General features: G+C 38.3%; 1 protein-coding gene across 1 annotated transcript in view; it reads left to right on the plus strand.

The window, feature by feature from the left end:
* Nucleotides 1-23,780, plus strand: part of TMEM135 (transmembrane protein 135) — a 2,670,197-nt gene extending 2,646,417 nt beyond the window's left edge. Inside the window, exon 15 of the mRNA XM_044071311.1 lies at nt 20,381-23,780. Coding sequence (XP_043927246.1) covers nt 20,381-20,513 — 133 coding nt within the window. The 3' untranslated portion in view covers nt 20,514-23,780. The remainder of the gene's footprint in view (nt 1-20,380) is intronic.
* The last annotated feature ends 2,321 nt before the right edge of the window (nt 23,781-26,101 follow it).

The following is a 26,101-nucleotide window of genomic DNA, read 5'->3' on the forward strand; positions in this document are numbered from 1 at the left end:
CCGTATTACTAAGCCCTTCCTGTCATCTAAACTCTACAAATTCCTGATAAAAGCAGAAGAAGAAAAAAAAAGTATTGCAATATGGCTACTGACATATTCGACTGCATATGATAGCACTCTCCTGAAACAGTTCTTTCTCAGCATCTTTACCAGCTTCCTACCACAGTTATTTGCCAAACTCAGAAAAATATATTTTACACAATACAATTCAAAAGCAAACGATTATTTGTACCTGTGCACAGCATACAGATAGTTCTTTTACAATCTGAAAATGAAGTGTTACTCAGCATGTGCACAAGTTCTCTAGCACGTCTTTTCCTGTGCTGTAAGTAGTGACAACAGTGTTCATAAATCTAACAACTGAGTTTTACTTGCCATACTGGTTTTACTTGGTCATGGCTGTTGTCCATTCGTTTTCACTAGCTGCATGTTGCCAATATATCGTGCATAGCTGTCATCATGCCATTGTGGAGGTCAGTCAAGAACAAAGCAATGCCCTCCTCAGTTAGGTGAACGCCATCCCTTCTGAAAAGGTGGACATCATCTGCGGTGATGCTGTCATGGTAGATTGTAGATCCACTGACCCTGTGCATCAAGCCATGCATGAACCCATTCTGTAAATGTCTGGCCTTGTGCGCTGCCCGTTGACTGTTTACTGTTTTTCATATCTGCTGAAGAATTATGTCAGAGCACACAAAATGACCATGTGGCCACCACGACTGCAGATGTTCAAAAATTGCTCTGATTTGAAACCGTAGCCTTCTGAATGGTTGACTAATGGCATCATTCCCTCCAATGTGCAGCACAAGAATGCGGGCTCAGGGTAGATGGAACATTTCTCTTCCAACAACTGCAGTACTCCACTCTAATGCATACCTCTTCTTGCAATCCAGTATACCTTCACACCAGATGTGGGAAAGCTCAAGTTGTAGTGGTTTTCACTTACAGAGGCATGGCTGGCAGCCCAGTGAATGTAGGAATGGCCACACACCCACACTTTCACTTGTCGTTCTCCTGCTCATGAAGCCTTGTCAGTGTCAGAAGGTGGATGAACCTGCACAGGAAAGAAAATGCAAACAGATTACTACTGATGTTTGACAGATGTATTGGAAGACTACATATATATGTATATCATATGCATTACTTGGTTAGCTCATCCAGATCTTCACTCCTATCCACAGTGGCATTATTCTGTTGATAAGGTACATAAAACGGTGATGACAATGCAGTGGTACATACCTACCACCCCTGACAACACCAAATAGCACACAATGACTGAAGAGAAACCTTCCTGGACTTGACGCATAAGCACTTGATCGGTAACTGACAAGGGGGCACAGAAAGGGCACATGTAAAGAGAAGAAGCAGGGTAAGGACCGCCACTCCATTAATATGCCAAGAACAGGCATGGGGCTTCAGCTGGTGGGCATCTGAAGTGTCCCATACCTGTGTTGCTACCCACTCAGACTGCTGGCAGCAGCAATGACTCCCATTTGCATGCAGTGCCAGCAATCTGCCTTTTCCATTTACATGTGTCCTTTTGGCAAATAGGGACAGACTATAAATAATGCTGTCATGCACTTAAAAAATTGGTAGAACAGGATTTCTGTTACAGTGCAATTCTCTAAGGAATATAAAATCTAAAACAGAAATGTCTGTTACTTAGCAGTCTGTTTTATGAGGAACACCCAAACTTATGGAAAATCAGTCCCCATACGACCCTTCAGTACTCTTAACAGCTGAAATATGCCTCAAAGATATAACCCACAAAGATAGGTTTAAATGTAACATAAGAACAAGACTGTAATCAGTAACTCAACAAAATGAGTTAACATTTCAAAATGCACAGGAAATATTTTACCACAACAGTGCAGGCTAGTCTCAAATAAATAAAGACAACAAGTGACCTTGGATGTTGTCATTGCCTTATAAGTAAAAAAGTAAAATAAGAACAAAACTATAATCAGTAACTCAACAAAAAGTTAACAATGTAAAATATATCCTTCCACATACACCAACATTTGTTACATTTCTTGATATTGTACAAATGACAGAAAGTGGTGGTGGGGGGGGTGGATTGCAATGACTCCAAGTGGATAAAAAGCCAAATCTGACTTGTGCATTCATCAATGTGATAACGACTTGTAGTTAAGTGAATTACAGTGACAGCTGCTGACAGTTTTCCCTGAAAAGTGATAATGACTCAGTGCTATATTGCAACTGCACTGTGATAATGACATGCAAAGTTATGCATGCTCAGACACAGATGATAATTGCTGCACATAACAGGCATTCATTATATTATCTTGTGCAGCTGTTATGTAACACAGACTCATTATCATCACATAGGAGAAAACCTGAGTTGTTGTTTTTCTTTTGGCTTTTCCCGGTTAGGGGTCGCCACAGCGGAACTCCGGTCCGCTAATGATTGGCGGTCGATTTTTATGGTGCCAGCCCGACGCCCAACCTTCAACAAAGGCACGCCCATTCAGCATGTCTTTTGAACACCACTCGACCACAGGAAGGACATGCAGAATCCACACAGAAGGCGCTCCAGCAGAGAACTGAACGGGAGAACCTCTTTCTGTGTGGCGACAACGCTACCACTGCACCACCGTGGCTTAAGGAGAAAACCTGAGTAATTCAGTAAAATAGTATAACATTCAGATATTGAGCCCTTCCTCCCAGCTAAATTCCACAAATGACTGACAAAGCCAAGAAAAAAGCCCAAACATATGGTTGCTCCATGCTTGAAATAGCAAGTAAGTCAGGAGACATCTATAAAAAATTAATTCTAGGGAATTTTGCTAGAATTAGTGGCCTAAGTAGGTAATGGAAGATATGCTATGTCATTTACCTGAAAGTAGTAACACAATTTCACAGGTCGAAATCAAACAGAAAAAACTAGCAGAGCCAAGTACTGGCAGGAAATAAAGGAAGTAATAGTCAAATCATAAGAATGAAAAGAAAGCTACCAGGGAATAAATGCTCCTTGTACAAAAGTAGCAAATATAACAAACCAACACACAGCACAGGAGCAATCCAAGGCTGGAAATGACAGTCCACATCAATGAAAGTGCACAATATTCTAAAGGACAGACTCCACAGGAATCCACAAAAACGACAGTTATAAAAAGTAAACAAGTCAATTTATTTAGATATAAAACTGTCAAGCACTTTCACCCAACAGGGTTTCTTCAGACCAAAAACATCTTTACCAATGCAGCACATCAATATATAGACCAGTTAAACTAATCAGGACTTTGACATCACATCCCGTTCTTTAAAAAATACATATGTATAAAACATAAAAATATATGCTAGTCTCAGCATTTTATCAAAGGCAAGGTCATATAAAATAATTCATTTACAATAATAATACTTCATGTAAGAAATGCTTCATGAAAAATCCTGGCATAATGTTATGTAAAAAATTAAATTATTATCTAACCTTCAATTTCCTATTCTTTAACATAGATCTAACAGGTACTTTATCATTCAGGCCTGGTTTCTTATCAGCCCTCATCCTGATGATCCACTTCAACTCACATTTTTCGGTATAATTCCTGACATCTCCACCCTTATTGCTAGGTGTATTAACTTGTAAGACCAGAAACCTACTATGTTGTTCATTGGTTTCCAGCACATGTTTGGACAGGGCATTGTTGGTAGATTTAATATGGATGTTATACATATGTTCTCTAACTGTCTCTTAACCTCCTGTCCATCTTACCAACATAAAACACGGAGCGTACTGTACAACTGGCCAAATAAACAGCATGTTCGGACTGGCAATCTGCTGTGACCTTGAACTTGAAACATTGTAAAGGAACCGGGTGTACAAAAGTGGCAGTACTATCCACAGAAACTACAATATTGCATGGTAGGGTACAACACGTTTCAAGGAACTATTAAGGTCCTTAGGATAGCACAATAGTCTCTGCAAATTCATCCTATTCCTGTAAAGGAAGTGAGGTCCGTCTCCTACCACCTCCCTAAGGTTGGGGTCTGCAGTAAGAACTCCTGAAGTTTTAGAGAAAATATCTCTAATGCTGTTAATGTCCTGTGTGTAGAAAACGGACATCTTAACTTCTGTTTTCTGCGATCTCACTCTCAAGTCCATTGATCCCAGTACTATCAAGCTTACTCCTATCTGCAAAGTAAGGACAAGCATTACCTTCCCTCAGTAGGTCAACCCCTTCAAAGCCTACCATCACTTCTTCCAGCTTATAGGACCTGTCTGTTTATCTATCTTTCAAGTTTAACTACTCACACTCAAACCCCTCGGTAGTAGGGTTAAGACGTGAGGCTCGTATAGCTTGCCCTCTAATTACGTTTTTAAACACAAAACTAGGGTGCATACTTTCTCTATGTAAGAGTGTGTTCTTGTGGCATGTTTTTCTATATACTCCTGTGTTTAACAACCCATTCGCAAAAAGGAAATCCAAGACTCTGATTTTTCCATGGTAAACTTTAAATACTGCGCAAGTGTGTTTATTTCATCAAAAAGGTTTTGTAGGTCCATATCATTACAAAAGGAACAGATCGTCCACAAAACGGGTATAAAATATCATGTGCCTCTTAAAACTAGCTAAGGGGAACAGCTTCTCCCTTTCCCACTCTGCCATCACCATATTGGTGTAGCTATTGGCACACAAAGTGCCCATAGCTACACCATCTTTCTGGATATAGGCCACCTTATTGAAAAGGAATATATTGTTCTCCTATACAGCCTCCAATAATGAACACAATAAATCAATATAGTGAATAGTGTGACTAGTATTACCTCTGAAACATCTATGTATACTCTCAATTCCTTCAGCACTGGGAATAACTGTGAACAATGATTGTACGTCTAACGTCACCAACTTATATGAAAGGTCACTGGGTAAAGTTGCCATTTTACTATATAGTGTCAATAAGAACTGTTTAGTATCTTTCAATATATGTGGATATTTCTTCACCACTGGTCTCGAACAGTTCTCAAGGTACAATGACAATGGTTCAGTCACCCACCCTCTGCCTGCCGCAATAGGCCTCATGGGGAGGGTGTACAGGATCTTTATGGACTTTCGGTAGTCCTTGTATGATGGGTATCAATGGATTCTCAACTTTTAAAAACTGGAATAACCCTATATTAATGATGTTGCTTCTAAATAGGTCTTCCAACATATTTAAAATTCTCAAAGCATGCACCTCTACTTCTTCCATCTTGATGGTGGAGTAAAACCTATTATCACTTAACAAACTGGTCATACTATCATAGTAATTTACCTTGTTCATTACAACCACTGGTCCGCCCTTATCTGCAGGCCTAATGACAAGTGATACATCATTCCTAAGTCTGTTCAAAGCTGTTCTTAATCTGGTGGTTAAATTGCCGTACCATCTCCTTCGACCATTCTCACTGTTTAACTTATGTAGGTCTTCCTCAACCATTTTGGAAAAAGCATCTAATAGTGGGTGTAGATTCGGTACATATGAACTAGGCTTCTTGAATACAGGACCGTCTCTATCTATAAGTTGGTTACCAAAATCTAATCTAAGTTGTACATTACGGCTGAATAATTTAACATCCATCACTGTATCTGTTAAATCACTTTTTATTGAAGGTATAAAGGATAAGCCTTTATCTAGAACTTCTATTTCATCTTGGGATAATGTCCTACTGGAGATATTCCAAACTAATGTGTGGGTACTCCCTCCCACATTTTCTTGAGGGTTGGCCCTGTGTGCTCTTCCCCTGAAACCTTGCATTTCTGCCTTCCTCTGCTCATAGATCTGGTTCTCCCTCCCCTGCAAAAATCACTGATAGGGAAAAGGGTCGGTCCATTACACTCAATCTGTTTATCAAATGTGGGAACCTTCCTTCTCACTGAGGTAGCCCCATCTATTAATCCCATCCCATCCCATTCATATGTGATTCTACTCCAACTGATACATGACTCATCACAAACAGTACTGTTATTGGACTATTCGTCATTGCTAACCACATTCCTTGAATTTGGACCAATTTCAATTATGTTAACTGCATTAACATTCTCATTTTGTGTAAGTACATTCACTTGAGGTTCAACATTCACAACAACATTTGATGTTGAATTTTCCTCATTTCTAACAATATTAATGTTACTGGTGTCATTTTGAACATTAATAACATTATTACCTCTTCTCCCCTGTCCATTAAATCTACTAAATTCCGTTCTAGGCCAAGTGAAGACATGGCCATTTTTAAAGTCAGCAGTGTCTCTGTAGTTTGTTACGTTTCTGCTCAAAAAGTCTTTTTTCAAACAAATAAATGTCTAATAATTGTTCCATCATCCCGTCAACAATAGTCAATGGATACTTTGAAAAAACAAGCCGTTGTTGCTCCTTAATCTTATCACGTAAACTAATCTCTTCAGGTAGAAAAAATTCACTGTGTAAAGCCATATAGCTTAGACTCACCTCTATGTTTAGCTGCTGCCATTTGTACAGCAGCTCAGGATACATAGTGCCTATCATAGGCATTTTTTAAATTCTCAGGCCCCTCGGTATGATCTTTCTGTTGCTGCACACTTCAAAGAGTTGCCGTTGTGTCTGTAGTCTCTTGCATTTGAGAGAATCACCCTCTAGCTGATCTAACATCTCAGTAAGCCCAGTCAAGTCTGCTGTTGGCATCGTATCTTCAGTTCCTGCACACGTCACCTCGTACATAATCATTGAATTATCTTGGCCGGAAACACAGTTCATGAACCTATTCAGGTTCCATGTAGAATTAGATTGCTTCTCTGGGTTATAAGGTAATTCCACAGATAGTAATCTCGATTCAGCCATGTTTCCCTGGTAGCAAACTAAGCAAATATAAAATAAGAATAAAAAGAAAGCTACCAGGGAATAAATGCTCCTTGTACAAAAGCAGCAAATATAACAAACCAACACACAGCACAGGAGCAATCCAAGGCTGGAAATGACAGTCCACATCAATGAAAGTGCACAATATTCTAAAGGACAGGTTCCACAGGAATCCACAAAAACGAAAGTTATAAAAAGTAAACAAGTCAATTTATTTAGATATAAAACTGGCAAGTGCTTTCACCCAACAGGGCTTCTTCAGACCAAAAACATATTTACCAATGCAGCACATCAATATATACACCTGTTAAACTAATCAGTACCATGACATCACATCCTGTTCTTTAAAAATACATATGTATAAAACATAAAAATATATGCTAGTCTCAGCATTTTATCAAAGGCAAGGTCATATAAAATAATTAATTCACAGTAATAACACTTCATATAAGAAATGCTTCATGAAAAATCCTAGCATAATGTTATATAAAAAATTAAATTATTATCTAACGTTCAATTTCCTATTCTTTAACATAGGTCTAACAGGTACTTTATCATTCAGGCCTGGTTTCTTATCAGCCTCAGCCTGATGATTCACTTCAACTTACATTGTTCTGGAAACCAATGAATAACATAGTTTTAGGTTTCTAGTCTTACAAGTTAATACACCTAGCAATAGGGGCAGAGATGTCAGGAATTATACCGAAAAATGTGAGTTGAAGTGGATCATCAGCTGAGGGCTGATAAGAAACCAGGTCTGAATGATAAGTTAAAAAAAATGTAGTATCAACAATTACTTTAGCCTGATGCTTTGAGTGTAAACTTGTCAGTATTACAAATTCAAATGCATTATGATCTAAGATGCCAGTGGGCATAACTGTTTTATATTAATTATTCTAGTTGATGACATACTTGTAAACAATAAGTCAAAAATATTATCCACTCTGGAAGTAAAATCACTAAGCAGATTCAAAATGTGAAATGAACACAAGTCAACATTTTTTTCCTTCTAAAGCAGACAAGGACATCCCTTCACTCCAATTAATATCAATAAAGTTGAAATCACCCACTATAATTACATTGTTAACTTTCAAGTATTTATATCCTCAGTACAAAAGATACTGATCTAACATGGATGATGTTGGACTTTTAAAACATCTTGAGGTAGTGGCTGTATTGAAAAATAAATCTAAAAGTATAATTTTCTTACTATGGTTTACAACTAGCACTCCAGCAATTATCCAAGGTGCAACACACATTACACCACCACCCCAATTTTTCTTTTCTCTCAGACAATCAAACATTTGGTAACCAAGTAAAGCAATGCCTGTGCAATTCCATGATCACAATCACATTATATTCATTTCCCTTGGATTCCAGCGTGTAGCTCGCAAGACATTTGCCTGCGAGCTACAGCGCCGAAAGCAAACGGCTGCATCAGCACTTTGCCGTAGTGCAAAGTGTATGAAAAGCATAGCCGCTGCAACTATAATCTATGGACAGGCAGCTGCAGCCGTACGGGCTGTGTAACGCATTCCTTCTTCTCGTGCAAGGAATGCATTTATTTAATTATTTATTTATTTTGTTGTCAGACTGACTTAGAGAATGATTTGGAAAGAGAATAAACAAATGATATTAATGATGGAAACTGGACATTTTTAGATGCTTTGGGAGAGAATGGAGGGTAGGGACAGAAATAAACGCGGCAATGAAGAAAGGAGATATTAGGAATCTTGGCATTATATAGATTCTTAGTGAAGTTTTTGAACCAATGTTCATAAGGGAAAAAATAAGGAAGGGGGATGTAGGGTAGATGGATAGAAGAGTACAGGTCTATGGTTAATAGTCAAAGACCAAATCCATCGAATGTTTTTTAAGCAAACACTATCCAAACGTGCGTTTTATTGTATAGGCTGATCATCGTAAATCTATTCATTGAATACTCATAGTTGTCCAGCTACAAGGAAGTAGCACAATGGAAACATTACATTAACACTGCGCATTCATTATGTGGGTGGCTGTGAGCCCCACATCCCACCTAAGTGAGAGGCTGTGCCCCCACACCCCTGCTAATTATAACAACTCTGAGATTGCACAATGGTGGGGAAAGGGCAGGTTTGCTATCCTGTACTGAAGATGGCCAACTATGACTATTTTATGAATGGATGTACGATGATCAGCCTATATGACAAAAAGCATGTTTTGATGGGTAGTGCTTAAAAACCCTTCAATGGATTTTTGTCTTCGACAATTAACCATAGACCCACAGTATACAGGCTGTGTCATAAAGAGAATACAGACAGAGAATTAACTTCTGCAGGTAACGCAGTACAAGGCAGTAAGACCAGATTGTTAGCTCCTCCAGGTTACTTAATGACTAACTGAGGTGCTGCCAGATCTCCTTACAGATTTAATAGATCCTGGAAGATGGAATGGTCCCAAATGTCTGAAGAGATGCCACAGTAATACTGCTGCATAAGGGAGTGACCATTAATGATCCTGCAAATTGTATGGTGATACCAGTACCTTATTGATGATGTGAGCTATGGAAAAATATTATTGGAAAGGTTGACTGGCTTTTTATTAGAACCAGTCTGCAGGACAGTAGCCAGCATGGTTTCAAAGCCAAAATAGCCTTTTAGATCAACCAACTCCTGTTTTCTAACTAATAAAATTGGAGGTGGACAGAGGGGAGCAACTATTTGCTTGAACTTAAGTAAGGCTTTCAACACTGTCCTATGTAGGAGACCAATGCGTGAGCTGAAAAGGCGAGGGCAGGTGATAACATTATTAAAAGGGTGGCAGAATAAGCCTAAGAAATGTCACAGAATAGTAGTGAAGGGAGAGCTCTCAATGATAATAATGGTAACAAGTGGACTTCCACAATGTTTAGCCCTGAGACCTGCTGTTTCCACTGTGTATGTGTTAGGTATCTTAAGGTGGAAAATAAGGTAAACCTGTTTATTGATGATGTTGTACTAGGAGAAAACAGTTTTGTGAGTACGAGTCTTAAGGAAGGGAATTGGAGAGACTAGTACCTTGAGCCTGCGGATTGCAAACTAAGTTTAATATAAATGCATGCAAAGTGTTCCACCTGAGAATTAATCCAGAAATGGGATGCATACTGGAAGGGATTATACTTTAATCATTTAGTGAGGATGGGGACCTCTGTGTAATTATTAATGGGAAGCAAAAAGCAACACAATACTTGGTTGATTCAAGAGAGATAGGCTACAGGGATCCTGATGTACTGGTACCATCTTACTGGACACACTGGTGAAGCCCCAACGTGTGCACTGTGCTTATGTCTGGGACAGGCCAGGGTTAAGGACACTAGTCTAATCTGATACTACTTTATGGATCACTGGTGGAGCATCAGCGTGTGTACTGTCCTTATGTTTGTGACAATGCAGTGCCAAGGATACTAGGCTAATACAGTAAGTACAGAACAAAGTCTCCAGGATGGTCAGAGGATTGAAGGGAATGATCTGGGAGTAGAGGGTTCATAAACCCAAGACTATAATGTATAGAATTATACTGCAGTTCTCAGATTCCCGTAACATGTAATCCTTCAATTAAGACCTATGTATTTAACCATGCTGTATGCTCTTGCTGTAGTTAAAAATTCTACCCCCTCAAAAAAATACACAGGAGCAATTTTCTGCAACCTACGGTTAAGAAATTTTGTTTCCTTTATATAATTTTTTCTCAAATTCAAACATACATTTCACATATCTCAAGCCACAGCAATAAAGATATCAGCTTATAATACACATCAGCATTTCACATTTTGCTACTATTAAACTCCCTCCAAAGCAACCTTGAAATAACAGTATCCCAGCCCTTACAGCCTATCAATTCTTCCCATACTCTGCTTTCTGTCCTCACTGCTTGATTGCTGTTGTAGTTTAGTCATTTTTTTGAATCCAATTCTTTGTAACCTTAATAACTTTAGCATGCCAGGCTTGTCTGCCAAAACCTTCTTCTTTAAGTTCTTGAAAATGATATTCATTACTTCAGTAATGCTGTCTGCCTATTACCTGCTGCCCCCTTTTTCTTTTGCCTTCAGTCTTTCCCAGCACCGGTATCCTGCCTAACGAATCCTGCCGTTGCATTATGTGGTCAAATTATTTGAGTTTTACTTTTACTGTTACGTCTTCCAGCGAATGGTCTGAATTAGTTTCCCTATGTATTACTGATGTGATTTTTTTAGTCCGTGAAATTCACAAAAGTTTTCTCCTAACAGCACAGTTCAAAAGCATTGGTTTTCCTTTGCATAAGTCCTTCTTATAGTCCAACTCTCAAAGCCACACATTACCTGTGAAATCTGTAGTTTTAACTTTATGGACCTTTGTTGACAGTGTGGTATCTTTAATCTTTAGACTCTTAACCAGTTTTGCCATAGCTTTTCTTCCAAATTAATTTCTTGGCTGTAATTACCATTTGCAGAGATCATTGAGCCCAGCAAAATAAAATCTGCCACCATTCCCACTTCGTCCCCGTCGGTTTGCAAATTATCGATAGGGTTAGATGACATAACTTCATTGTATTTATTTAATTATTGTATGCGTGTGTGTATATGTATATGCATGTGTTGAGCAACATATACTATCTTATGTACTTTCTACTCTCACTTTCATCAACGGGCTCTTCAACGCTTCCACACTTTCATCTGTGTGAGTGGTATCATCTGCATATCTGAGGTTAATATTTTTCCCAGCAATTTTGAGTCCAACATCTGATTTGTTTAAGACAGCATTCTTCATATAAACGGAGTAAAGTGTATAAAACAAGAGGGTGACCAGTAAGTTATATGTGGTACAGAAACCTGGGCAGTGAAGGCAGAACAGTTGCAGAAGTTAGAAGTGTTGGAGATGAAGTGGGAGGCGGGAGGTAGAATACACACTGTTGGACAGATGAAGAAATAAGGACATAAGAGCAGAAGCCAAAGTAGCTCTATTTGCAGAGAATGCCAAAGAGAAGCGATTATGATTGTTAAGGCATATATGCAGAAAAGTAAAAGACAATTGGATGAAGAAGATTTGAGATAGGAAGAAGGCAAGAGGAAGTGAGGGTGTCTAGCAAAGAGATGGATGGATCGTGTGAAAGAAGACCCGCAACACTCAGGCATGAGCATTGAAGAAGGTAAGAGTGTGGCACTAAATCAAGAAAGATGGAGACTGTTGATGTGACACCCTAACCCCATGTAGAAAATGGGGAAAGGGGGTGTGATAATGAAACTGAGTAAGGGGTGGGAGACAGTTCTTCCTACTTTTTACCAAGATGCATTTTATAAACTTCATTTTTATTTTAGAAACTGACATTTTTGTTTTTCTGTAATTATCCTTAAGGTTTCCTGATTTACCTGTTTAGAAGAAAATAAATACTTAAATTACCTGGGAACGTGTCAGTTTATCGACACCTGTTTCTTCAAATGCCTGTAGGCTGATGGAAAATGCTGAAACAACTTTTGGCAGCAGTGGAGTTCCCCTTTTCTCCACAGTTGTGTAACCGTGGACTAGTTATATGTAAGTTTGAGGGGTGTGGAGGGTGAAGGGAAGGCTTGTCCCCCTGCAAAAAAAAAAATAAAAATCTGTGAGGTTTCAGTGGGATTTTCTTGCAAATGTACATTCCATTAAGGTGAGTTTGACTGATCGACATGTTTCCAGTTACCTTATGATCTAATTACCTTTGTAGCAGCTTTAAGTGACATTTAAGGTTATTTAAATCAAGAAAGTATTCTCTTTTTGAATAGTTATCCACTCTAATGGAAAACATTATTTGCATTTCTACCTCCATTGTTTTGATGTGTGCTAAATTCTGTGTAGAAAGGACAGAAAGAATTGCAGACAACTTTGTGTGCCGTTGTCACAGTGATATACAGGCATCGTCATCTCTTAGGTGACCATCTTACTATTCACTGATTGGAAGTATGGTGTATGGCTACCTGCAAGCCACCAGAATTCTTTGCAGTAAAGACACATTGGTGATCACATAGGAGAATGAAGACAAAGCTGGTCAGTGAATGTGCAGCAGGACAGTGACTGAATGTTTATACTGGGTGCACTGTAACTCACCTGTCGAGAATTGTGAGACACAGAGCCAAATACTTCTTTGGGCACAACCTGTTCAGGTATTTTAGCTGTCTGTTCTGATCATGTCAGCATGCTCTCCACTGTTGATAACAATAAGTAGTTCTCTTTTCCACATTAATGGTACTCTTGTGTTCCAGGGGACTGCTTTTGGTAAAACTCCTGACAGGTTAAGCTACAGCAGTGTAGCAAAATGCTGAAATTTAGAAGGAACTCTGTCTATAGGGCAAACTCTTTATGCCTGGTTCCTTGAACATTTTTTTTTCCAGAGAGGAATTAGTGTGCTGGTGTTTTTTGCTGTAGTTCTGTGGTTGTAGGATGCAATTGAAATTCTTGATGTTGCTTTTGGTATGTAGTCCATGAAATGCTCTTTAAAGATATTGACATTTTCAGTTAGAATGGTGCATCTGTTAGTCCAGCATGGTCAACACTACTGCTGTGGCAGGTTGTTCCTGCATAGCTTTCCTCAACATGCTGCGTTCAGCACATTTGCGTTCACATGACTGACATCCCTGCACATCAGAGGAATCCTGTTAATCAACTTCTCTGTGTTCAGCTGTGCTGTCTTGCATACAACTTTCAAGCTCATTGAAACTCCAGATCCAGGGAATGATTGTATCTATAATCTGTCAGTGGGGTGTAGCAGTGTAAATCAATGTGGCAGCCACACCAAACAAAACCTTTGTTTTACCAAGCATTGTACAAGTTTAGTTCTGGATTTAGATATGTAGACATTTTGTGTCTGGCTGCAATCAGAACTGTAAAATCAATCTTTATGGCCTAAGCCAGGTAATTTAATTTCAGACTATTTTTCAAAGTTAGCTGGACTGAGATTAACCTCTTCTCTTCCAGTATCCTCTGTTACAGTATAGTCATTTCAACCTTTCAACAGTTAGTTGTATTTCTTTTCTGTCCAGCAGGACGCACTGTTGGTACATTTTTAACGCAAGCAGCTTCACAAATACATTTTCAACACAAGCACCTGTACAAATCAGTTTGATATACAAATGACATATGATTCTTTACAAAACTCCAGCTAGCTATGCTGGCATATGCTACACATCCACTGCCTTACTTCTCCTGGCATAACTGGCAGTACCTCACATCATCACATTGGGCATTCATAATGACTCTTGGTCCAGGGTTTTTGGTAAAACTCTAGAAGTACATACAAATGCTTATTGAAGGACTCGTCTATATGAAAATTGTAGCCAGGGTCCAATGGAAACATTACATTAACACTGCGCATTCATTATGTGGGTGGCTGTGAGCCCCACATCCCACCTAAGTGAGAGGCTGTGCCCCCACACCCCTGCTAATTATAACAACTCTGAGATTGCACTATGGTGGGGAAAGGGCAGGTTTGCTATCCTGTACTGAAGATGGCCAACTATGACTATTTTATGAATGGATGTACGATGATCAGCCTGTATGACAAAAAGCATGTTTTGATGGGTAGTGCTTAAAAACCCTTCAATGGATTTTTGTCTTCGACAATTAACCATAGATCCACAGTATACAGGCTGTGTCATGAAGAGAATACAGACAGAGAATTAACTTCTGCAGGTAACGCAGTACAAGGCAGTAAGACCAGATTGTTAGCTCCTCCAGGTTACTTAATAACTAACTGAGTTGCTGCCAGATCTCCTTACAGATTTAATAGACTCCTGGAAGATGGAATGGTCCCAAATGTCTGAAGAGATGCTGCATAAGGGAGTGACCATTAATGATCCTGCAAATTGTATGGTGATACCAGTACCTTATTGATGATGTGAGCTATGGAAAAATATTATTGGAAAGTTTGACTGGCTTTTTATTAGAACCAGTCTGCGGGACAGTAGCCAGCATGGTTTCAAAGCCAAAATAGCCTTTTAGATCAACCAACTCCTGTTTTCTAACTAATAAAATCGGAGGTGGACAGAGGGGAGCAACTATTTGCTTGAACTTAAGTAAGGCTTTCAACACTGTCCTATGTAGGAGACCAATGCGTGAGCTGAAAAGGCGAGGGCAGGTGATAACATTATTAAAAGGGTGGCAGAATAAGCCTAAGAAATGTCACCGAATAGTAGTGAAGGGAGAGCTCTCAGTGATAATAATGGTAACCAGTGGACTTCCACAATGTTTAGCCCTGAGACCTGCTGTTTCCACTGTGTATGTGGTAGGTATCTGAGGGTGGAAAATAAGGTAAACCTGTTTATTGATGATGTTGTACTAGGAGAAAACAGTTTTGTGAGTACGAGTCTTAAGGAAGGGAATTGGAGAGACTAGTACCTTGAGCCTGCGGATTGCAAACTAAGTTTAATATAAATGCATGCAAAGTGTTCCACCTGAGAATTAATCCAGAAATGGGATGCATACTGGAAGGGATTATACCTTAATCATTTAGTGAGGATGGGGACCTCTGGGTAATTATTATTGGGAAGCAAAAAGCAACACAATACTTGGTTGATTCAAGAGGGATAGGCTACAGGGATCCTGATGTACTGGTACCATTTTACTGGACACACTGGTGAAGCCCCAACGTGTGCACTGTGCTTATGTCTGGGACAGGCCAGGGCTAAGGACACTAGTCTAATCTGATACTACTTTATGGGTCACTGGTGGAGCATCAGCGTGTGCACTGTCCTTATGTTTGTGACAATGCAGTGCCAACGATACTAGGCTAATACAGTAAGTACAGAACAAAGTTTCCAGGATGGTCAGAGGATTGAAGGGAATGATTTGGGAGTAGAGGGTTCATAAACCCAAGACTATAATGTATAGAATTATACTGCAGTTCTCAGATTCCCGTAACATGTAGTCCTTTAAATAAGACTTATGTATTTAACCATCTGTATGCTCTTGCTGTAGTTAAAAATTCTACTCCCTCAAAAAAATACACAGGAGCAATTTTCTGCAACCTACGGTTAAGAAATTTTGTTTCCTTTATATAATTTTTTCTCAAATTCAAACATACATTTCACATATCTCAAGCCACAGCAATAAAGATATCGGCTTATAATACACATCAGCATTTCACATTTTGCTATTATTAAACTCCCTCCAAAGCAACCTTGAAATAACAGTATCCCAGCCCTTACAGCCTATCAGTTCTTCCCATACTCTGCTTTCTGTCCTCATTGCTTGATTGCTGTTGTAGTTTAGTCATTTTTTTTAATCCAATTCTTTGTAACCTTAATAACTTTAGCATGCCAGGCTTGTCTGTCAAAACCTTCTTCTTTAAGTTCTTGAAAATTATATTCATTACTTCAGTAATGCTGTCTGCCTATTGCCTGCTGCCCCCTTCTTCTTTTGCCTTCAGTCTTTCCCAGCACCAATATCCTGCCTAACGAATCCTGCAGTTGCATTATGTGGTCAAATTATTTGAGTTTTACTTTTACTGTTAGGTCTTCCAGCGAATGGTCTGAATTAGTTTCCCTATGTAGTACTGATGTGATTTTTTTTAGTCCGTGAAATTCACAAAAGTTTTCTCCTAACAGCACATTTCAAAAGCATTGGTTTTCCTATGCATAAGTCCTTCTTATAGTCCAACTCTCAAAGCCACACATTACCTGGGAAATCTGTAGCTTTAACTTTATGGACTTTTGTTGACAGTGTGGGATCTTTAATCTTTAGACTCTTAACCAGTTTTGCCATAGCTTTTCTTCCAAATTAATTTCATGGCTGTAATTACCATTTGCAGAGATCATTGAGCCCAGCAAAATAAAATCTGCCACCATTCCCACTTCGTCCCCGTCGGTTTGCAAATTATCGATAGGGTTAGATGACATAACTTCATTGTATTTATTTAATTATTGTATGCGTGTGTGTATATGTATATGCATGTGTTGAGCAGCATATACTATCTTATGTACTTTCTACTCTCACTTTCATCAACGGGCTCTTCAACGCTTCCACACTTTCATCTGTGTGAGTGGTATCATCTGCATATCTGAGGTTAATATTTTTCCCAGCAATTTTGAGTCCAACATCTGATTTGTTTAAGGCAGCATTCTTCATATAAACTGAGTAAAGTGTACAAAACAAGAGGGTGACCAGTAAGTTATATGTTGTACAGAAACCTGGGCAGTGAAGGCAGAACAGTTGCAGAAGTTAGAGGTGTTGGAGATGAAGTGGGAGGCGGGAGGTAGAATACACACTGTTGGACAGATGAAGAAATAAGGACATAAGAGCAGAAGCCAAAGTAGCTCTATTTGCAGAGAATGCCAAAGAGAAGAGATTATGATTGTTAAAGCATATATGCAGAAAAGTAAAAGACAATTGGATGAAGAAGATTTGAGATAGGAAGAAGGCAAGAGGAAGTGAGGGTGTCTAGCAAAGAGATGGATGGATTGTGTGAAAGAAGACCCGCAACACTCAGGCATGAGCATTGAAGAAGGTAAGAGTGTGGTACTAAATCAAGAAAGATGGAGACAGTTGATGTGACACCCTAACCCCATGTAGAAAATGGGAAAAGGGGGTGTGATAATGAAACTGAGTAAGAGGGTGGGAGACAGTTCTTCTTACTTTTTACCAAGATGCATTTTATAAACTTCATTTTTATTTTAGAAACTGACATTTTTGTTTTTCTGTAATTATCCTTACGGTTTCCTGATTTACCTGTTTAGAAGAAAATAAATACTTAAATTACCTGGGAACGTGTCAGTTTATCGACACCTGTTTCTTCAAATGCCTGTAGGCTGATGGAAAATGCTGAAACAACTTTTGGCAGCAGTGGAGTTCCCCTTTTTCTCCACAGTTGTGTAACCGTGGACTAGTTATATGCAAGTTTGAGGGGTGTGGAGGGTGAAGAGAAGGCTTGTCCCCCTGCAAAAAAAAAAAAAAAAAAATCTGTGAGGTTTCAGTAGGATTTTCTTGCAAATGTACATTCCATTAAGGTGAGTTTGACTAATCGACATGTTTCCAGTTACCTTATGATCTAATTACCTTTGTAGCAGCTTTAAGTGACATTTAAGGTTATTTAAATCAAGAAAGTATTCTCTTTTTGAATAGTTATCCACTCTAATGGAAAACATTATTTGCATTTCTACCTCCATTGTTTTGATGTGTGCTAAATTCTGTGTAGAAAGGACAGAAAGAATTGCAGACAACTTTGTGTGCCGTTGTCACAGTGATATACAGGCATCGTCATCTCTTAGGTGACCATCTTACTATTCACTGATTGGAAGTATGGTGTATAGCTACCTGCAAACCACCAGAATTCTTTGCAGTAAAGACACATTGGTGATCACATAGGAGAATGAAGACAAAGCTGGTCAGTGAATGTGCAGCAGGACAGTGACTGAATGTTTATACTGGGTGCACTGTAGCTCACCTGTCGAGAATTGTGAGAGACAGAGCCAAATACTTCTTTGGGCACAACCTGTTCAGGTATTTTGGCTGTCTGTTCTGATCATGTCAGCATGCTCTCCACTGTTGATAACAATAAGTAGTTCTCTTTTCCATTAATGGTACTCTTGTGTTCCAGGGGACTGCTTTTGGTAAAACTCCTGACAGGTTAAGCTACAGCAGTGTACCAAAATGCTGAAATTTGGAAGGAACTCTGTCTATAGGGCAAACTCTTTATGCCTGGTTCCTTGAACATTTTTTTTCCAGAGAGGAATTAGTGTACTGGTGTTTTTTGCTGTAGTTCTGTGGTTGTAGGATGCAATTGAAATTCTTGATGTTGCTTTTGGTATGTAGTCCATGAAATGCTCTTTAAAGATATTGACATTTTCAGTTAGAATGGTGCATCTGTTAGTCCAGCATGGTCAACACTACTGCTGTGGCAGGTTGTTCCTGCATAGCTTTCCTCAACATGCTGCGTTCAGCACATTTGTGTTCACATGACTGACATCCCCGCACATCAGAGGAATCCTGTTAATCAACTCCTCTGTGTTCAGCTGTGCTGTCTTACATACAGCTTTCAAGCTCATTGAAACTCCAGATCCAGGGAATGATTGTATCTATAATCTGTCAGTGGGGTGTAGCAGTGTAAATCAATGTGGCAGCCACACCAAACAAAACCTTTGTTTTACCAAGCATTGTACAAGTTTAGTTCTGGATTTAGATATGTAGACATTTTGTCTCTGGCTGCAATCAGAACTGTAAAATCAATCTCTATGGCCTAAGCCAGGTAATTTAATTTCAGACTATTTTTCAAAGTTAGCTGGACTGAGATTAACCTCTTCTCTTCCAGTATCCTCTGTTACTGTATAGTCATTTCAACCTTTCAACAGTTAGTTTTATTTCTTTTCTGTCCAGCAGGACGCACTGTTGGTACATTTTTAACACAAGCAGCTTCACAAATACATTTTCAACACAAGCACCTGTACAAATCAGTTTGATATACAAATGACATATGATTCTTTACAAAACTCCAGCTAGCTATGCTGGCATATGCTACACATCCACTGCCTTACTTCTCCTGGCATAACTGGCAGTACCTCACATCATCACATTGGGCATTGCCTAGAAAGAGACTTACTTGTGTTTGATTTACATTGCTTATATGCAGGATCAGAGGGAGATGTTCATCTTAAGTTATGCTATTCACACAATTTTTTGCGAACTTCATGTTTTAGATGTACTGGGAAAAGCATATATGTCTGCACTAAACTGGATTTAGAGCCATCATTTTGTTCTGCTCTTCTGCTGATGTTTGGACTGGTATTATTGACTGGTTGCTAAACACTCACTCAGTTCCTTACTGAATGTCTCTAATTTTACTCTGCTGTTTTGGACTTATAGGAAGCACCTAGTATATTTTAATTATGAGAACTATTTTATTACACTTTTCTGTTTGCCTTCATTCTATGCTGATGACAGTATTAAGGCATATGAATCTTAAATTGTTTTTTTGAGAAAAAAGGTTACTTACAGCATAGTGAAATATTCAGACTGATATGATATAAATATAATGAGTATACACTCATAAAATATTACACTGCCAAGAATAATTTACAGCAGAAAAGGATAAGAAGAAATGTTTGGAATTACCCTGTGATGATGCTTTAAAACAATATGAGTAAACTGTCACTTTCTGACGTAACTGACATTATTAGTAAGAATACCTCAGAACATGTATGAAAGCTGACTCATTGCTTTGTGAATGAAATTAGCTCTTAACTTTATAGTAAAATGCAAATATATAATTATAGTAAATAACTCAGTTCAAGTTTGTGAGTCTCACCAGTCATGCCTGTTGCTATTAATATCTACATAAGAATAGATTCTGTGGGCAGTCAGTCATGTGTTTTGTAATTTGGTGATGGAAAGGCAAGCTTTACAAAGCATAAGCTGGTTCAGTATTATCATCTATGTTTGTTATTGCCAGTTTGGCAGCACTTAGAATTACAAGTAGTCAGTATTATTTTGCCTTAAAAGTTAATATGATTTGCAGAGTTTACCTTTAACAATAGGATCATTTCAGGACTTGTTTTATATTAACAGTTTCTACTTTTTTTGTATTTTAGATTTGCACTGATGAACAGAACAGCACTGGATGTCTTTGGTTCAGAAGCCTCAAAGTCATTTAATGGATTTATCCCTAAACTGGATCCAAGATATACTGTAGTAAAGCCAGAACTACCCATTGACCTGTCCTGAAAATACATTATCCCTGGGATAAAGCTGAACAGGCTCATTATTTACTTCCATCTCTAAGAAATTCATTCCCCTATACGGTACCTTTGTGGAGGAAAAAACATTGTACTCTGTATAGGGTTGCATCACTGAAACATGATTACAAATGACTGCAGGAATCTGAGATTTCTAGGAATATACAGAGGAATAATTAAGTCTTCTTCAAAGAGGAATATGTGAAACTGAAAACAACGAAAAGGTTCAGAGCAAACTAGATTCCTGCTTTTGTTTTAAAGATTTAACTGTGTACAATCTAAAAATTTACAAATAGAATGACGATAACTTTATGAATGTTTTAATCTTATTTTAACTGCACAACCATATCCGTGCAGAAGTCTTTGTTAAGCTGGTTGCAATCAGAAAGGTGATATAAATACTCAATTAATTATTGTTCGAACGTAAAGCACAGAATTGCACATTAGCCTTTGTCATCTTTCTCCTGTTCTGTTTCATCCATAGCACACTAACACCAGCCCTGCATTGTACACATTGTCACATTTCTTGTACTTATTTTTCTTTTAATCAAGGTTTCTTCCATTTGTGCATTATAATAGCACATAACATGCATCAGACTAGCACTTTCTTTGTGTATGTTTTTTTTCTTAAAGTAATTTCTGATATAGTTTCAGATAAATATATATGGTATCCCGGAAGTTCTCTTCATGGGTGTTGTGCCGTGCATGTTTAGTACCCAGAAATCAAAAGTAAAAGGGAGACGTTTGAGTTTCTGAAGGACAGCACAAAGATCACAGCTCTGCTGTATCTGTCAAGAGTACTCCCTTGCATCACTAAAATATAATGTATCATGACTTTTTTTTTTAACTATCACAGCTTGTAGGGATCTATTTTTTAAGATGAATGGCTGTTTAAAAAAATAATTGTAACTTGTTTCATCAGAGTGGATAATTTATTGAATTATTGCCTCTCATCAGAATGTAGTGGTCTTAAAGCATTGCTGTTCCTCTTAATAGTAAATCTTTTTTAATATTCCTTAATTTGTTGTTTACATTGGTGAGCTTTGTGCATTTCAGTGGATGGTTCTTCATTTCAGTGGGACCCAGTTCCTGTGATTCAGAGTTGATGATTCAGAAAACTTTTTTGTTGTCCCATCTCATGTTAAGCCCTTTCCTCGTCTTTTTTATAGTGTGATGTACTGTCAAGAACAAAAATAACTTGAGGTATCTACAAGAGGCACTTTAATTAATAAAACAGCATTTCTTTATGCTTCTGTGGTCACATCAAAACCCTACAATTTTGTAGATCACGGAAAGGAAAACAAACTACTCAGTTTTAGACTTCATAGTTTCATTGTGTGGCTTCAAAAAAAAAATGATGCCCCATAATTTAAAGTGAGACCTAATTTCTGGAATGTTCAGCTTCTTTTTGCATTAAAACACCTTGCATATTTTCAATATTTCAAATTCTTCAATGCCTAGACCACGGTTTATGGTTTATTGAACTAATATGTTGTTGCTGTATCTGCAACACACAGCACTCTTCCTGTAATCTGCCTTTAACTAAATGTTGTGGGATTTGTAGCACTGGGCAAATGAATTAGAGATATTCCCAAATCTCCCAGCAGATGAATTAGTCAGTGCAGGTAAAATACACCAAATAGCTACCCTTTTGTAGCTTGTTATATGGGACCTATACTGTTTCGAAACAGGCATTCCACTATCTGTTGTAAAACTGCATTGCGACATTAATTGTTCTTAATGATTGTAAGGCAGCAGACTGCATTCCATGATGTGTCTATTTAGTACACTTTATTTTCATTATACGCTGAAAGCTTTCCTACATGGTGGGCACCATAAAATGTGAATACTAGACCTTATTCTTTTAGTTGAGATGAAGCCTTGAAGTATGAGTTATGGAACATTCTCTTATCTAGAACAGTTTACTTTTTGTATACTACAATAAGTTTTACTATTAACCAACAGAAAAGGCTTAGCCATGGGAAGTCTGTTGTAAACCCAGAACAGATTTTCACCCATGCTTTTTATCTTCATTGCCAGAAATGCAGAATCAAGTTCTCTCTCTCCTTGTCAGGATTTGAACAGAGAAAATATGACCTCCTTTCCCAGGCATAGTTTTCCTGTCCTAAACCCAAGCTATCGTAATTTGGCTGAACTGATTACATCTTAAGCCGTAGTTATGTTCTTATACTAAAACTACAGCTATGTTCACTATCTGACTACATACATGCTGTCAGGCCCCTAATTTCTGATGGGACAGAAAAATATCCTGCAGGCAAAGAACTAGGCTGAGGAATGACTCACTTTTGGTATGGCTGTGCTGATATCTCCTCCTGATCTTGCCAGATAAAACACTGTCCATCACAGCTTTTTACTACTCTTCAAAGACATCAGATATGCCTGTAGTGTCTCAGTTTCATTTGGTTAGCAGCAGTCCCTTTTTACTTGTTCACTTAGAAATTGATGCCTTAGTTTCTGTAATGTTGTGCTCTTCATTTAATTATCTCCCCAAGATTGAGTATTCTTCCTAAAACGCATATTTAAACCATCTGGGATGTGTACCTTATATGTATCTCTGACATTTATCTGTATCTCACTAACAATCATCTTATGAAGACTGATATATTTGGTAAAGTAGTTTAGGAATCACTTATTCCATGGTGCTTGTGTGTGTGTGTGCGAGTGCGTGCGTGTGTGCATGTGTGTGTGTGTGTGTGTGTGTGTGTGTGTGTGTGTGCGTGTTGGTGTGCATGCACAAGAAAGGCATTGTACATGATTTTCAGAGCTTCTGTAAGTAATTATTGATCAAAAAGACGTGCATAAATACCTGAAATTATTTATCATTTTGTTTTAGTATATCTTACTTGGTTTTATTGCATTTACCAGAGTTTCACAGTGTTGTATTCTAAGGCTACTGTGTCAACAGTGATAGCAACATTGTTAGATAAGGACTTCACTCTGTACTTTAAGATTGTAAATTGTTTTTTAGCGTGATAATTTTAACAAGAATACAGTGGGAGTCATACCTGATATAACGTACGACTGTGATGAAATTTACTTTTTAGGGAAAAATATGCTGCGTATTTATTTTCAGAAATGTTTTTGTGGAAATAATGTATGTTAGGCATAGGTATACTATTAAATTATATATAGAATTAGGATAAAATGGTGCCCTGTAAAATTTGTTTTCACTTGAGAATGTCACTGACGGTCCGACAAGGAGAATAGCAATAACATTAAATCACTTTTTCATTCAGCAGCTCAGAGTCAGTACTTTCTTTATTAGCTCAAAGTACAACATTCAGAGAAGTCCATATAGCATGATTATCAAGGAATTAAATTGTGACCGTCTCTAGTTATCGCACATAGCCAAATGGTCAGAGAGATCACTGATGTTGGAGCATAGAGGTCTGTGTTATGTTGTATCAGATAAGGAAGAAAACGTTGTGCATCTGTTGTGTCTTTTGGCTTTTCCTGGTTAGGGGTCGCCACAGCGGAGCTCCGGTCCGCTAATGGTTGGTAGTTGATTTTTTATGTGCCGAGTTACCAGCCCTGACGCACAACCTTCAATGAAGGTACGCCCATTCACACATGTCTCCACGCAGAAGACGCTCTAGCTGAGAATCGAACCGGACAGCATCTTACTGTGAGGCAACAACGTGCATCTGAAAGTGAATATTTATTATTCCTATGCACATTACTACTCAATTCATTTGCTGGTATATTGTGGTAGAACTTTAAATTGTCTGATAGGCCCTTTTTGTAATATCTCATCTGCTTAGGCTGTCTGTCTTTGCCGTAATCTGTACCATTATTCCCCTCTAAATATTTGATAGTTTGGTTGAGGCCACAGACAATTAAACATGTACTTACTAAGAGGTCATTGAAACTATGAGGCTTTGGTGTGACCTTCCTAATATTTCAATACCAACTCTCGCGTTCTTGTTTGTTTAAGCATTATTTCTTGATAAGAGCATTTTGTAGGGCCCACTTTGTACTGAGTAGCGCTGTCTTTAGCCAAATATATGTATAATGGATGCTATTTATTTTGTTATGTGTTGTTGACAGGTTAAGTCTCAGTAGGCCTGTTGTCTATATTCAGGGAAGTCCTGAGGTGGTATCTATACTGATTGAGGGAAATTTGACCAGGACACAGAAAAAATTCCTATACTCTTTACAATAATTATAATGGAATCATTGTCATCCGCTGAAGCTGCCACCATCCCAGGTTGATTGGACCTTGGTTAATGTCTTATGTTATCTAGAGAGCAGATTTGAAAGCTACTAAATAATAATTACCCCATTCTAATTAATGCAAATTGAATGTCTTAGATGCTAGCACCAGTTTAATTTATAAAGCTGTATTACATATTTTGATCAGGCTCATAGAACTCTGTCACTGTCAGAATAAAGTTGTTAGGATTTATAGAAGTTGTTTATGTACAGTGGATATAAAAAGTTTATGCAGCCCTGTTAAAATGCCAGGTTTTTGATGTAAAAAAATGAGACCACAATAAATCATTTCAAAACTTTTCCCACCTTTAATGTGACCTATAACCTGTAAAATTCAGTTGAAAATATAAAAAATAAAAAACATACAATAAGCTGGTTGCATAAGTGTGCACACCCTTAAACTAATACTTTATTGAAGCACATTTTGATTTAATTACAATATTCAGTCTTCCTGGGTAGGAGTCTTATCAGCATGGTACATCCTGACTTGGCAGTATTTGCCCACTCTTCCTTGCAAAAGCGCTCCAAATCTGTCAGATTGCGAGAGCATCTTTTGTGCACAGCCCTCTTCAGGTCACCTTACAGATTTTCTATTGGATTTAGGTCTGGGCTGTGACTGGGCCATTCCAAAACTTTAATTTTCTTCTGGTGAAGCCATTGTTTTGTTGATTTGGCTGTATGCTTGGGGTCATTGTCGTGTTGAAAGGTGAAATTCCTCTTCATCTTTAGCTTTCTAGCAGACGCCTGAAGGTGTTGGACCAAAAGTGACTGGTAATTGGAACTGTTTATAATTCCCTCCACCTTGACTAAAGCCCCAGTTCCAGTTGAAGTAAAGCAACCCCAAAGCATAATACTGCCACCACCATGCTTCACTATGGGGATAGTGTTCTTTTGGTGATGCAAAGTGTTGTTTTTGTGCCAAACGTACCTTTTGGAATTGTGGCCAAAAAGTTTAACCTTCGTCTCGTCAGACCATAATACATTTTTCCACATGCTTTTGGGAAACGATATATTCTTTTACAAATTTTAGCCAGGCCTGAATGTTTTTCTTTGTAAGAAAAGGCTTCCATCTTGCAACCCTACCCCATAACCCACACGTATGGAGAATACAGGAGATTGTTGTCACATGTAATATACAAGCAGTACTTGTCAGAAATTCCTGCAGCTCCTTCAGTCTTGCTGTAGGTTTCTTGGCAGCCTCCCTAACCAGTTTTCATCTTGTCTTTTCATCAATTTTGGAGGGACGTCCAGTTCCTTGCAACGTCACTGTTGTCCCATATTTTCTCCACTTTTTGATGACTGTCTTCACTGTGTTCCATGGTATATCCAATGCTGTGGAAATTT

The sequence above is a fragment of the Protopterus annectens genome, chromosome 5.part0 (assembly GCF_019279795.1).
Source record: "Protopterus annectens isolate FY-2018-M chromosome 5.part0, PAN1.0, whole genome shotgun sequence".
NCBI classification, from domain to species: Eukaryota; Metazoa; Chordata; order Ceratodontiformes; family Protopteridae; genus Protopterus; species Protopterus annectens.